This window comes from Pleurodeles waltl, chromosome 3_1, assembly GCF_031143425.1.
Source record: "Pleurodeles waltl isolate 20211129_DDA chromosome 3_1, aPleWal1.hap1.20221129, whole genome shotgun sequence".
Classification (NCBI taxonomy): domain Eukaryota; kingdom Metazoa; phylum Chordata; class Amphibia; order Caudata; family Salamandridae; genus Pleurodeles; species Pleurodeles waltl.
This window is the reverse complement of record NC_090440.1, coordinates 869,337,818-869,353,980: the sequence shown is the minus strand read 5'-3', so window position 1 is coordinate 869,353,980 and position 16,163 is coordinate 869,337,818. Positions and strand designations below refer to the sequence as shown.

At 44.7% G+C, this 16,163-nt stretch overlaps 1 protein-coding gene across 1 annotated transcript in view; it reads right to left on the bottom strand.

The window, feature by feature from the left end:
* TFAP2E (transcription factor AP-2 epsilon) overlaps positions 1-15,619 on the bottom strand; it is an 84,932-nt gene extending 69,313 nt beyond the window's left edge. Inside the window, exons 1-3 of the mRNA XM_069223817.1 lie at positions 14,963-15,619; positions 11,284-11,727; positions 5,512-5,566 (exon numbers count right to left, since the gene is read on the bottom strand). Of these exons, the coding sequence (XP_069079918.1) occupies positions 5,512-5,566; positions 11,284-11,727; positions 14,963-14,989 (526 nt within the window). The 5' untranslated portion in view covers positions 14,990-15,619. The remainder of the gene's footprint in view (positions 1-5,511; positions 5,567-11,283; positions 11,728-14,962) is intronic.
* Between the last annotated feature and the right edge of the window lie 544 nt (positions 15,620-16,163).

Here is a 16,163-nt window from a genome sequence, read left to right as displayed (position 1 = left end):
ACGTCAAAAAGGGAATCTTTTGGAAAAATCTCCACAAAACACCTGATTTTGAAAAACGAAATTAAAAAAAAAATTCTCTATAAACTAGGAAGTAAAGTAACAAAATATTTAAAATAATGACATAAATAAATTAATAGAGATTACTGTTTAATGAGTCTACATTTTCTGGCCTGACTGAGAGCATGGTTATTTTATTTAGCTTAAGATATGACAGTAATGATAAGAATAAGAAATAAAATAACAATAATAATAGCAATAATACGGATTAGGCAACCTGAACTTATCAATTTTACTCAAAATAGTATCACCCATCTAAAAGTTTTTCACTTTAACTCTCCGTCACATCTGTTGGAGGATGATAGTCTTTCAAAATGTTTTGTGTATTTCTTAACGCAAAGAAAGTTAAACATATGCAGGCGTGTGTTGCACAGTTGTTAATAGTCACATACATAAGACTGTCTTTCTAGGTACATCTTGGATTCGTTTTCGAAGCCCCATATAAAAAATATCCCTAGAGTCCTCTATAATTTCTGGCTCACTACGGGGTGGCATGAATTTTCCTGAGTTTAAAAAAATAAAAATAAAATAACACATATTTCTCCCAGTGAGAACAGTGTAAATTTGGAGAAAACCTAGACTGCCCACATTTTGACTTTGTTTCAGGACTGACTACTTTTCCAAGGGCGTGCATTTTGGTGAAATATTTTTGCATAATCTGAATGTAAAAAATGTAATTAATGATAGCCGTGTGACTATCCAGTGGGCTAGAGAACAAATAAACAGAACGTTTCAGAACATGTGGGTAGAAAAAAGTCTCGAGTACAGGGAAAACAAAATTGAATAAACAAGAACTGAAGAGAAACATATTACACAAGTACTGCAACTTATGATATATAATCAATATTATTATTCCATAAGTAATAACAATAAGCAACAGACTACTACATTTTAAATTCAAAACCTTATTAACAATACGATTAGCGCTGTTATTATTACATCTCTCGATAATGTCTTGATTACCAGTATAATTGTTAATCAATATATAATTGAAAATCATTCAATTAATCTATGTTAAATTTTCCAGGAACAAACGTTGTGTGGGGTTGGTACCTCAAATGTCCTATTCAGTTTTTCTTAGATAAATCACGAATATGACTTGATTGCTTATTCATAAATCAAAAACATCTCAACCGAATTTAGCCAGATTCTGAAAGCAGAAAGAATAAGTTCCTGTATATGACCATTAAAGGATGAAATTGCATCCTTCTCTGCAGTAAGGTTGCAAATTGTCAAAAGTCTTAAAATTCACCTGTTACGTTAACGAAGTAACTTTTTCTTATCAGCAGTTCATCGTACTTTGTCACCAAAACCTGCCACGCCCTATGCACAGGCATGCCACTGTGTATAGGGATATGGGTGCCAAATTAATGTTGCCTAGGTCCCTTATATGGTTAATTTAAATACTTCTGAAGTGTTGAAACGTTATTGTTCCTCTAGGTACGATTTTCAGTATATATATATATATATATATATATATATATATATATATATATATAAAATCAGGGCCACAATATTTGCTACACCATATTTTTCTCCATGTAAATTATGAGGTTGTAGATTTAAAAGTGGAAATATGATCTTCTTGTACTCATTAGTGATATACACCCTATTAGGAATTGGTGGGGAATAACATGTGGCTCTTTCAGCATTAGTATTCGGGGAAATAATCATTCAAAAAACATAGTGATAATGACGGAATCAGACCAAAACTGTAGCCACTATCAGACTGCAATTAAAGATTAAATTAACAGACGCCACTCAACTTGTGTGCTCATCCTTTGTTCATGTGGGCTAGACTACTAGTTTCACCTCTTCCCAGGCAGAAATATCTTCCACAAACCTCTGCCCAATGCCTTATCTCACCACCATGCCCTTGCATTGAAACTTTCGTAAAGATGTACACTTAAAAACATTTTATCATTTTGTCCACAAATGTACACCATCCAGAAAGTCCACACTACACACCGCTGTACATAATAACGGCTTTCATATAAAGGTGAGGGGACCTTGGCCAATGTTAAGGACACTATATATGTATGTTGTCTTATATCAATCACACAAGCAGGGGTGCCCCTTAAATTGATTTAGGGTCTAAATATGAACCTACTACAGGCTGCACATGTCACTGCCCATGCAAAGTATACTGGTAATGGGTACATAAAAAACATACTTCGACCTTCAAAAATACAATCTTGTGTTTTACATGGAAAAACAATGTGGTGTGGCAGATACTGTGGCCCTGATTAAAAGATAATGTGTTTTTATCACACCTAATAATGATACCACAGGGTATGGTATTTATCGGGTACGATAAATAACACCTGTTATGAGTTGGTGGAGAATTACATGCAGAATGTTGTGCTGAATGCACCAAAATGCACATGATAGAGTAACTATATGCTTTTCCCCAGTTAAATTTCGTCTGGTTTGACCTGCAGAAATTTAACATAGGTTGAGGTATTTAACACATCTGATAATTATCAGATGCATTAAATACCTACCAAGTGGTAATACTGACTCGTGCGTAAACAGTGGTGTACACATAGGTCAGAATATACTGAACAATTCGTAATCAGGGCCTCTATGTTTGTATTTCTCTCTCTATACAGCAAACACCCCAAAGCTGCTGTTCTTTCCTTGGAATGCAGTTGTACTGTCTATAAGACATCATTCCCCTTCCTTCACCTACACTTATTCAGACAGGCCAGAAGCGGTGCTGAGCGCTGATGTTACGCTGTTTCTATGTCTCAATCACTTATTACGCATTCGTCTCTCCTTCCTTACCCCATTGTTTCTGCCACTATGTTTATACAGTTGTTAAAGTGATGCAACTCTCAGGACACTTACTTATGAAAAAGCCCTTTTTATGTTGGTGTATTCAACATGCACCATTGTTTCCTCTCTCTTGTCTCTGCGGCTGAAATCGAAGTGAATGAACCTTACCAGGGGCCTGTAAAGTCATTAATTTGTTGTCCTGAAAACTTATTGAAGACTACAAATACTAGCCATAGTCAGTGGTTGAAGTGCAAAAAAGTATGATAACTGTGATCCTCAGTGCAATGAGGGCAGAGTCAGAAAGTGTGGAGAAGGGCCAGATACATGGCTAAAAATAATAAAGTGTTCTGCAACTATTTTGTTGGCCTTTCACCTTCAGGTAAATATGTGCAAAATATAATCTAAATACCTTAAATTAAAAATAAACACATGTTAAAGTAATGGGTGGGAATCCACTCTTTTACATTATAAAAGTTAAATTGGTTAACATGATCATTGCAGATGTCTGGTGTGTAACCAGAAGGTCAAAGAACTGAATCCTTCTTAACGTAGTGGGGGAATAGTGACATATGCATTTTTAGTGATAAGAGGTTCCAGCCTGCAACTGAAAGCACTGTCAATAGGTAAGTCATTATTTTGAAATGGCATCGCACATGATATAAGATAGGTTGCAATATGTGCAAAGAAATTTACTGTTTAAGATAAAACAAGTCCTTTCAAAATATATACTTTGAGTAAAACACACCAAAATGCATCTAGTGCAAATGTTTTTATACGTTTTTGTTAGAAAAACACACTCCAGGACACGGCTGGTAGCACCCATGCATTACATCTAAAAAAAAACTCTTTGTCATCATGAAGCCTGGAATTACTCCATTAAGGCTATATACTAGTTTTATTTACGCAATCTTTAGATTTCCTGATTAGCCAATTGCATATGTGTAGGTTTATTTCATATAGCAGGTACACTAGTTACTTCTTTCTTTGTCTGCCTCTCCCTTGTCTTCCCAGTACAAGAGAACCCCTCCCTTCCAATCGGAGGTACCTCATGGTCGGTATTAATTGAACCCTTGCTTATTTTAACACAAAGTATTGGAAACGTTTTTGTAAAATGAAAAAAGATTAGAAACATTGTTCCTCAATGAATCCCAACCCAAACACACACACACAAGCACACACACTTCAAGCACTGCCTATAGTTCTACAAAACTTTCTGTATGTGGCTTTTTACACTAAAATCATAACTCATGCCCCATTTTAGAGAGAAAAAAGGCCACAAACATTCAAACAGTTTTTTAAAGTCACGAAGAAAACTGTTTGAAAGTAAACAGAGGAGACAAAATAGCCCAACCGTTTTGAAGCTAAATTCACACTCACAGGGAAATATTAGCATTTGCAAGAAAATATTGGCACTTGTAAGGAAAATACTGGCATTTGCAAGGAAATATTTGCACTTGTAGGGAAGATGTTGGCATTTGAGAGGAAATATTGTCATTTGCGAAGAACTACTGGCATGAGAGTCCCTTACAGAGCATCGGTTGCAACATTAATTATAGTAGGAAATACTGGCATTTACAAAGCAATATCGGCCCTTGTGATTAAATATTAGCACTCGTGAAGAAATACTGCCAATTTGAGAGAGCAATTATGCAAGTGCATGGATTTAAGAAGAAGAATTCCTCTTACTGCCAAAATTTAAAAAATCTGGACCAAGGTCTGCTTGAGATACAAAAACGTGGAGACCTGTACACATGGTGATTAGACTCCCAGCCTGAAGAGTGCTTTGTTTTTTCCCACCTAAATGTGTGCTATCGAAGTCCCTCAGACTTACAGACATTATCTAGCGACCTCCGCACTCGTGCATTTATGCAGATACATCACAAGTGCGTGTAGGTTTTGTGTGCGCTATACACATATACAGATATATAAGCTGCGTTCAGAGAAGCCAGTTAGGCCCTGACATTGTATCTCAAGCACAGATAGAAACATTGCTCTCCTCACAATGGTGAAATGCTCGTGCCTAGAGTCCATACTGGCCACTTCAAAGGGGCATTCGGTTTCCTAGGTGCAGATAAGGGGCTTTGTGTCCTAGGGGTCGCGCCCATAATCTCTAGTCCAAGAGGTGACCTATGCTAAACGAGGTGAGAGACTGGCGGCGGTGGTGGAGTGTATGTGTCAGCACTGGTCAGTTCAAGTAAAGGACAACACTGCTCTCCTGAGGTCATATATAGCACAGAACCAGCGAGGTCACATATACCAAAAACAACATAGTATTGGCGAGAGACATACAGAGAATGTTAATTCCTGGGGTTACGTATAAGCACAGCAATGGGGATCACAGACACGAAGTGACAGTTTTGTTCGGGTCACACGGCACGTCAATGTTTTGGGGGTCACATATAGCGCAGCAGTGAAAAGTCACATGTACCACAGCACTAATAGGGTCGATGACAATGCAGCATTGACACAGTAGCATACGTAACAGCGCCGGGGGCGTCACGAGCAGCACGCCACTGACGGGGTGGCGTACAGCGGGGTCAGATACAGCACAAGCCTGGCGGGGTCACACGCACAGCGCCAGCGGGGAGGTAGACACGTAGCACAGCGGGGTCACGCGCGGCACGGCGGGGTCACGCACAGAACATAGGGGTCACGTACAGCACTGCACGCCCTTACCTTTCTTGATGACAGACTGATCCAGAAGGCTCATCCCCGAGCTGTCCTCCACCACCTGCAGGGGCAGCAGGGAGAAAGGAGCTTTAGAACAGGGCGTGGGGAGCAAACAGGATGGGGGCTGCGGCGAGTACACACAACCAGAAGCACACTAACAGGCACCGAAAAACACACACTTTCAGTCACAGTCATACATCGCGCAGGTGCATAAACATAGGCGTCTATACAAAAGAAACTTAAAATGATACAAACATGCAGAAAAGTAAAATACAAAAAGTTACTGCGCACGCAGAGGCACGGCCACAGAAAACAGGTCACACACGATAAGGTTGAGAGGCACTAAATGTACAGGGAGTGCAGAATTATTAGGCAAGTTGTATTTTTGAGGATTAATTTTATTATTGAACAACAACCATGTTCTCAATGAACCCAAAAAACTCATTAATATCAAAGCTGAATATTTTTGGAAGTAGTTTTTAGTTTGTTTTTAGTTTTAGCTATGTTAGGGGGATATCTGTGTGTGCAGGTGACTATTACTGTGCATAATTATTAGGCAACTTAACAAAAAAAAATATATACCCATTTCAATTATTTATTATTACCAGTGAAACCAATATAACATCTCAACATTCACAAATATACATTTCTGACATTCAAAAACAAAACAAAAACAAATCAGTGACCAATATAGCCAACTTTCTTTGCAAGGACACTCAAAAGCCTGCCATCCATGGATTCTGTCAGTGTTTTGATCTGTTCACCATCAACATTGCGTGCAGCAGCAACCACAGCCTCCCAGACACTGTTCAGAGAGGTGTACTGTTTTCCCTCCTTGTAAATCTCACATTTGATGATGGACCACAGGTTCTCAATGGGGTTCAGATCAGGTGAACAAGGAGGCCATGTCATTAGATTTCCTTCTTTTATACCCTTTCTTGCCAGCCACGCTGTGGAGTACTTGGACGCGTGTGATGGAGCATTGTCCTGCATGAAAATCATGTTTTTCTTGAAGGATGCAGACTTCTTCCTGTACCACTGCTTGAAGAAGGTGTCTTCCAGGAACTGGCAGTAGGACTGGGAGTTGAGCTTGACTCCATCCTCAACCCGAAAAGGCCCCACAAGCTCATCTTTGATGATACCAGCCCAAACCAGTACTCCACCTCCACCTTGCTGGCGTCTGAGTCGGACTGGAGCTCTCTGCCCTTTACCAATCCAGCCACGGGCCCATCCATCTGGCCCATCAAGACTCACTCTCATTTCATCAGTCCATAAAACCTTAGAAAAATCAGTCTTGAGATATTTCTTGGCCCAGTCTTGACGTTTCAGCTTGTGTGTCTTGTTCAGTGGTGGTCGTCTTTCAGCCTTTCTTACCTTGGCCATGTCTCTGAGTATTGCACACCTTGTGCTTTTGGGCACTCCAGTGATGTTGCAGCTCTGAAATATGGCCAAACTGGTGGCAAGTGGCATCGTGGCAGCTGCACGCTTGACTTTTCTCAGTTCATGGGCCGTTATTTTGCGCCTTGGTTTTTCCACACGCTTCTTGCGACCCTGTTGACTATTTTGAATGAAACGCTTGATTGTTCGATGATCACGCTTCAGAAGCTTTGCAATTTTAAGAGTGCTGCATCCCTCTGCAAGATATCTCACTATTTTTGACTTTTCTGAGCCTGTCAAGTCCTTCTTTTGACCCATTTTGCCAAAGGAAAGGAAGTTGCCTAATAATTATGCACACCTGATATAGGGTGTTGATGTCATTAGACCACACCCCTTCTCATTACAGAGATGCACATCACCTAATATGCTTAATTGGTAGTAGGCTTTCGAGCCTATACAGCTTGGAGTAAGACAACATGCATAAAGAGGATGATGTGGTCAAAATACTCATTTGCCTAATAATTCTGCACTCCCTGTATATTTTGCTCGGCCTCTAGATCCTCTGTGTGACTCCTCTGGAGGAGGTCTAGTGCCGCTTGTTCTAGTTGTCAGAGGAGCTATGTTTATAAAAGCCCTGCATCCTGGCTCTAATTCCTCTAATTCAAAATGCGTTGCTCTCGAGGTCTAGGCGCCCTGATCTTATTTTATTATTGGTTCTATGTGCCATGTGTGCTCTGACTGTAAGGCGCCCTGATCTTGCGCTATTATTGGCTCTAGTTTTCCTGTTTGCTGTGGTTCTGTGTGCCCTGATCCATGGATGTAGATCAGATTCTCTTCAAGCCGTGTTTCTAGGTACTCTGAGTCTGTGCTGGCTCTGCTGCTCAAGACCCAGGTGGCTTGCTTTATTTAGTTATTTCGTCATTTATTTAGTTATATCATTTACAGAGCACACTGCCATCAAACTGGTATCCTGGTGCTATATGATTACCGGAGAAGACCGAATAATACGACTAGAAAGGTGCAATAAGTACTATCCGAGTCTTCAGTTTATTTAGGAAAGGGCCACGATTTTAAGGCCTTTCTGAACTACAATAGGTTTGATGTGTCCTTTTCCTAAGTCGTGTCTAGACACTCCTCCTCTGCACTGTGGTATAGTTCTAGCTGTCTTTTTAAGCGTTCTGATCTGTGTGGTCTGCACTCTGCAGTTTGGCACAAGTGCTCAGCCCTGCCTCTGTTTCTCCTCAGGGTGCTCTGAGTCAAGACGCTATGTTCTGGATTCACCGGCTACAACTACCCTCCCACTCCAGGTTCTCTGATTATAGTGCCCGATATGCTCTGGTTTTAGCTGTTGTGCCACTGCTCTGTTGTCAGGACTGTAGTTGCTGTGCTTCTGTATATATATATATATATATATATATATGTGTGTGTTTGTGTGCTGGTGGAGAGTTTGCGTGGCGTAGTAATGTGTGGAATGTATGTCTGGTGATTTGTGTGGCGCACTACTGTGCGGTAATTCGTTGAGTGTTTGTGTGGTGCCCCTTTGGGTGCAGTGTTTGTGTGGTGATTCGTGGAGTGTTTTGTGGCGTACTAATGTGTGGAACACCTGTGTGGTGATTTGTGGAGTGTTTGAGTAATGTGGTAATACGTGCAGTTTGTCTGTGAAGCGGTAATTTGCTGGGTGGCCGTGCAGGGAGCGTCCCGTAGCCCTGTTTGTGAGGTAACATTTGTGTTTGGTAGGTAGCAGTATGCGGATTTTTTGTCTGTTAGCTTTTTGTACCTGGTAGCTGTTTAACAACCGCGTTGGAGCGAGCTGCGGAGATACGCATGGAGCTCGTGAGTTGTGTTACAAACTAGCGTGACAGATGTGTGTGTGTGGGGGGGGTGGGGTAGGGAAACAGGCCCACTGCCCCTACAGCCATGGCAAAGACGAGAACGTCCACCCCACCTCCCCCTAGGGCGGTGACATGGTTCCAAACACACCTCAGACGACAATAGAAAACTTAAGCCCATAAAGCACAAACAAATGAAGCAGACAACGCACTCCAATAGAACCACACATCTAGGAAATACCGAGAACAAATCCATTCGAATCGCACATACGAGAATACGGACACAGCATGCACATCGCGCAGGCATACGCTTAAACACGCACACATGCAAAGAAACGTATACACAAACACACAGCCACCCACAAAACCTTTATACAGCACGCACACACTAAAGCTAGAGAAATGTTTAGAGCACACATTTGTACTAGTTCTTGCGTGCAAGCGTACACACATTCTAGCATTCAGAAACGCGCACAAACACGCCAAGAAGAACATTTATTCAGAAAATATTGTTCGTGTATCTGTTGCTACGATTTACATTTTACAACGAAAAAAAAAGAAGTAGTACAAAAATTAACAGTAAGAGATATTCACAAATTCTGCCCGGAACCCACAATTTGAATTACGGACAATCTCCACAACGGGGAATAAAATGGAAAGTCATATTTACAGAGGCTACGTGTTTGGGGAACAATATTATTATTGCTACCGTGTGCATCTGCGGCAATATTCTCCTAATAAAATATGTCTGAAATAAAAAGGGCATTTCCTAAGACCCTGCAGCGCGTTCCCTCGCCTCTTCTGTAAAATAACGAAGTCACTACTGGACGTGTAGGTCTGGAAAAGACGTGACGTAAAATCGGTTTTATGGGGAATATTCCTTCTTTGGAGCTGCCCAGTCCTGCTTCAATGGTTATTTTAGTTAAAGTATTTTAATTATATTCCGGTGTGCATTGATTGTGAAATAATCAAAATAATAAAATGTAAATATTAGACTATTATTCAAGCGGCAACGAAACCAACTTCGTACAAAAATATCAAATGAGTGTGATTATATGCATCTGACATGAACTGCACGTTTATATCGTAGTCGCACAATGTTTTTTTTCGGAATTGTAATTGCAGCTAATGATGGCGCGTTTCATTTAATTTAATTAAAGCACGCCAACGTTGTTGAACAATCGGTAATTAGTTTGGGTCTTCCAGTTTATTTTAAAAATGTCAATCGCTTCCATTTCTCGGACGTTTGTTTCCTTTTGAGTTTATGTTTCATTTTCTAAGGGCCAGTATGAATAAGACCCCCGTGCAAAAAAATGTAAATAATTGTACTAAAACATAATGACAAGCACGCACAGGCTCTTAAACCTATAGATAAAGTGAAAGTGTTTTTTTCTTAATAAAAGGCTTTAAGCAAGCATATTCCGGCGAAGATTAAGGAGATTAAAAAAATATGTTAAACATACATAAATCATCACTTGTCTTTCAGATCTAAACACAAAAAATGAACATTTTTTAAAAAATATTTAGAAATTCAATTTGCCGCTGGATGCTTCGTCCTACACAAATGTAAGACCACTGCCAAAGAGAACATTTAATATTTGAATTCTATTTAGAAAGAAAACGCACATTTGTTGCAGGTAAAAGTTAAGAGCACAACGAGGTATTGTTATCGTTTTGATTTGTGGTCCGGCCCTAAGGGCCAGTTTATCACGATAGCTCGCAGGATTACGTGTAATTATGGTCGCGACAAGTGCGACGGTCGCTCCGCCTTGGCTGTGTTTTACCAACATGTGGGCTATCAGGATTAAATGCCAGTAGCGACCGGGCTGGGCCTGGGCTTGTTATCACATATTGATATCACCTCAGCGTGCAATTTATGATTTGTTCCTATTTATTAAGGCGATTAACTGTTATTGTCGCGTTAAACATCCTGTTGAAGGGTTACTATTGCGGGGGAGCATATTAAAGTATATTGTTTCACATTGCAACGCGCTATAGTGCATAAGATTCATATGATATGGCTTTTGATGCGCTTGTTCTAGGAGGAAATATTAATACATTTTTGCTTCTCGGGACCGCGTGCTTTCACCGGGTTTAGGCTGTGTGAGCTCAGGCTGCAAAACATTGTATACGTACCACAACTAGGGTGGGTGAAAGGGGCAGGTTAATTGCCTCCACTTCTGGAATGGGAGGTCAGTCTGAGGAAGCCGAGGGTGAATAATTCAATCCGCCCGGCAGTCAGATTCCTGGCTCTTTGCGGACTTGTGTGATCTTCGCAAGTGCTATCTTGTCTGTACAAATGCAGAGCCCGGGAGCGCTTAGGGGTACCCTAGATTCGTGTATTGTGGCATCTTCCGCTATGTGGCTGCGAGCTCCTGGAGTCTCAGCTCAAAGGCACGTGGGAGGGACGCGCAGTGTAATCTTAAATAGAGGTTACTTCAAGCACTGGTAGCGCACAGAAGAGCCTGGTAGCGCTAGGCACAGGCCGGCTCCGTGAGAACAAGGTAACTGAGGTTCAGCGCGTTCTGTGCTGCTGTAGCGCCTAGGCGAGGCTCGCAGCGCCAAGACTCACCTGGATGTCCTCGATGCTGTGGTGGCCCAGGCCGTGCAGACTCAGGTGGCCGTCCGTCAGCCCGTGGCCCCCGTCCCCCAGGCCGTGCAGCAGGCGGGGCACGCCCCCGTAGTCCCGGCGGGGGTCGAGGCCCAGGGCGCGGTGGGTCTGGGAGAGCAGGACCCCCTCCTCCTGGCGGGCGCGCTGGGAGTGCCAGGCCTGCTGCTGCTGGTGCAGGGGCCCCAGGCCCGAGTAGGGGTCTCCGAGGTGGGGGTAGCCGGACTCCTGGCTCTGGGAGTAGGACAGGGAGGGCTGCGGGTAGGGGGGCGGGAAGTAGGGCGGCTGGAAGTCCGAAGCCGGGGTGTGGCAGAGTGGGGGCGCCGACGAGTATCCCGCCTGGTTCAGGGAGGACAGCTGGGACAGGCGACTCCCGGAGGAAGAGCTGTTCAGTCCATCAGAGCGGTCCTGGAGGGGGGAGAGGACAGTCAGAGGCAGGTAACACTCCCCAGAGCCCCATGACACGAAGACAGGTACAGATCACTGGCAATCACTCGCATCTGGGGCTGATCGATAAGCTAATGTAAGTACACATCAATAATCTTTAATATCAGGGGCCTATCGATTAACCAATGCACCGTCAATTACTCGTATCAGGGGCTGATCGATTACCCAATGCACGTACAGCTCACCAACATTCACTCGCATCAGAGGCTGATCGATTACCCAATGCATGTACAGCTCACCAACAATCACTCGCATCAGGGACATAATTCAGCGCCTCGAAACCCTGACGGGTACATAGCGCGCTTTATAAATACCATGATTGATTGATTGATTGATCGTTTACCAAAAATTACTTGTGCCAGGGGCTAATCGATAAAGTAAGGACACATCAATATTCAGTAATATCAGGGGCCTATCAATTAACCAATGCACATACAGCTCAAGTAAGGGCATGCCTAACAAAGTTAATCAACCTTGCAGAACAACCGTATAAGGCAGCTGCACTTTCAATGGGAGGAACGCATTTTAAAACTGCATATCCCCGCGTGCTGGCAGATACTTAAAATGTACCAGACAAAAGTTTGTTTAGTCACAGGACTAAAAACACTTTAGATATTTCAAGTACTTTTATTTTTTGTATTGAGTCTTTCGGTTTTAAAATGTGACTTTGTTTTATCATATCATGTAAGGCTTTACATAACTATATCATAATTAATACATTCAGTCATTCATAGCAGGGGCCTATCAATTGACCAACGCAGGTATAGGTCACCGACAGTCACTGGTGCCAGGGGCTGATCGATAAACTAGCGTAGGTGGGGATCATCAGTAATCACTCATATCAGGGGCCTTTCGATTAACCAATGTAGATACAGATCACCGACAATCGGTGATTGGGGGAGGGGTGGTGTTCGATAAAATAAGGTAGGTACACACTAATAATCACTCGCATGAGATGCTCATCAATAAACTACTCCTGACAGGCCATAATACCATATATAAAGTGTCAGGTCATCAATACTCAATCGTAAAGGGGGTTGATCAATAAACTAGGAGATGTAAAGACCACCAATAATCCCTAGACAGTCGTAGATCATCGGTATTTGTTTAATTCTCCCGTGTACACACGGGGTATCAGCAATACATTCAGAAAATATAGGTGATCTATAACAACCCAGAGCCGCAAAGATAATCAATAACGACACTTATTCCTGTCCTTAAGGGTCTCAGACATTGTCACGCTACTGTGATTGTACATGGGTGTCACACGATCTGCAGCATTCAAAGTAATTGTGCCATAAACGCGACCCTAACTTTTCCAAAATACAAACACTCTCTGTTGTGTATGCGGGCGAGTGACTACTCCGCGCCTCGAGGGCATACATCCAGCCAGATCAATGCGCTATGCGCGCCTATAAATTAACAATAATCAAAACATCCTCCATACACGCCGTGTGTCGTGTGGATGATTTGCGTGTGTTTGTGAACTGTATGTGTTGTGTGATGTTTGTGTTGTATGTGTTGTTTGTGTGATGTGCATGTGCGTGACATGTATACTTGCGTGATGTGTATCTGTGCGTGTGTTTGGTTTGTGTGTAGCGCGTGAAATCTTGTATTCCCCGCGCGCGCACACTCTGGGTCCTCACTGGTTATCACATCATCCACAGAGGCACCTATAGACCGTCGGTATCTCCGTTACAGGGTCCATACTTATCTGCTACCCATCCACAAACAGCCACCGCTATTCTACACACAAGTACCGATCCGTGTCTGTACTGGAATATGCCGCCAGTGTGCTTCACATGGCCCGCAAACACACGGAGAGACAATGGCAGCCTTAATACATAAACACACATGCACAGCACAATAGCGCGGCCAAAGCGCCTGTTAACGCGCGCATGGCGCTGCTCTGTCATGGTAATGACACCGTGTGCAGGTTGTGTGTCACGCGCCAGCAATAATCACTGCTAGCGTGACAAGCACGCGTGTCCTCTACATCGCAAGCAGTCTGCAGACGCACCCCGGACCACCAATCCACAGCGTTGTCGCCTGTAAACACCCACCCGGGGCACGCGCCTGCACACCTCATCCACGAGCGTCTTTCACTTCAGCGCAGGAGCTACAGAAATACCCACCCATGGGATCTCTGGAAGCGTCCACGGGAATACCGGATCCAGAATACCAGCGGTAAACTAACAGATAAGTAATCCGTGTAAACACCTTTCTCTTGCAGGCAGAAACAGCTGATTTGAAGCCGTGCATGCGGAGTACTCCGAGCCAAAAGAGCCACATTGTGCGCAGGCACTAGTGGAAGTGCATGCCTTGCGCCAGCCCCAGCGCCTGCACACTCGCGCGTGTATAGCGCTGAGCTCACTGCCCCCTGCACCTGTGTAAGAAGTGTTGAGCAGGCATATGCATGACACGGTGACCCCCCCACGCGCCCCGGTAACCACCAGTCACCGGCATGTAGCAGTGAAAGGTCACCATCTGTGCACCTTAAAGCCCCGGCAAGTCGTGCCTGCCCCCCCAGGGCGCAGAGAGGGCACCGGGGGCACGGGCAGCTCAGGGCACACGCAGAGTGCACGCGGGGCACCACAAGGACAGAGCAGGCACGGGGCACATGCTAGAGCTGGGGGAAAGTAACGAGCGGGGCACACGGAGCAGTGCACATAGCGGATTGAGGCGGAGTGTTACCTGAAGAGGCACTTATGGGGAGAGAGGAAAGACGCCCAGAGCGATAGGAAGGTAAGGAGATCGCTGCATGGATCTCTGGAGACTGGCAGGCAGGTACCCCAGCAGGTCAGTCATTTGTATGTGCAGGAGGACAGTCATTTGCATGTGTGTGGTGGTGGTTGGGGGGGGGGCGGCGGCGGACTGCTGTGACCTCCAGGCAGTGCTGTGGTATTGGGGGGTCTCTCCCTGCACCCCTCCCTTGGGCTATGGTGCACAGGGGCATCGCCTGACACCCCACATCAAGGGCACGCGCCCCTGCACTACCCAAGAACAGGAATAGGCGTCCCATCCCCGCACAACCTGAGATGAGGTGCAGCCCAGCACCACTCCGCGCTGGGCCACTCCCGGCCAACCATCAGTCCCAAAAAGTACTTTCACACATTATAAGAGAGCGAAGGGCCCCGCCACCAGCACCACAGACGCGCGCACTGCCGAGCCGTCGCCACAACCTACCCCTACTCACCATGGCGGAGTACGTGTGAACCAGCATCTGTGCGGAGGACGGGTCCGGCAGGAGAAGCAAAAAAACAAAAATACACCAAACCAGCGAAAAATCTCAGTGCTGACCCCCAAAGCCCCGGTCCGTGCAGTGTCGAAAGCCAGATCCGTGGGTGCTCAGTGCCGGGGCGGTTCCAGGGCAGAGGCTGAGTGCTAGGCCAGGGTCACTGGAGGGGGCGGTCAGTGCTAGTACTGAGGGTATTCAGTGCCAGGGACAGGAGTGCTGACGCGGGGGCTCAGTGCCCCAGGGTACTCTGTGGGGGACGGGGGGCAGGAGCTCAAGACTACAGAAGAATCTGCTCCAGTGCCGGGGGTGGGGGAAGGGGGGACAGGGGCTCCTGGGGGTCTGTCGGTGCCCGGGGGTCTTCACTCCTGCACATCAATGCCAGGGGGTCGCTGGGGAGGTGAATTTAAAGCCCAGGGATTTCTGTTCCAATTGATTTCTGTGCCACGGGTCAGTGCCGGGGGCAGGGGGTTTCCTGGGCTCTCGGTGCCAGGGCTCTCAGTGCCAGAGGGCAGTGCCTGAGGGTCGTCGCTCCAGGGCTCACGGTGTCAGCCTCGCAGACCTTGCCTGTGCTCCGAGGGCTACCGACGATGCCTGTGCCACAGCCCGCCTGCCTCTGAGGACACTCCACCTCCATGCACTCCACTTATAGCGCCGGGCACGCGCAGGAGGCGCCGGTAGCGCGCCTTAAAGAGACAGCGCACGCCTGGCTGCCTTCCAGCCCTTTGTGAACTAGAGTTAGTGGGGTTGTTGGGGGTGGCTACAGCAGCGGGAGGGGGTAGTATGGAGGGGTTGGGGCACAAGGGAAGGTTTTATTTATTGGCACTTGGCACCTCTTTAAGTCCACAATGAAGAGAAGAACCCTTTAAACATTTACACATATGCAAAACCATGCATGTATAAACACACGAAGATATTCAGTTCTGGTATGTATGTTTACACGTGCATGTTGGTTTTCATACATACCCACATTCAAATATGGAAATATGTATCTGCACACAGACATGCGTGTTTAGACACAGTACACTTACACGTGTCTATATAGTCACATACATCTACATACAGAATACTTACGGCACACAAACTTACATATACGTGTACCTATACACATTTGTTGATTTTTTTTTTTATAAAGCACTACGTAGCGTTTTTCGGTTACTCC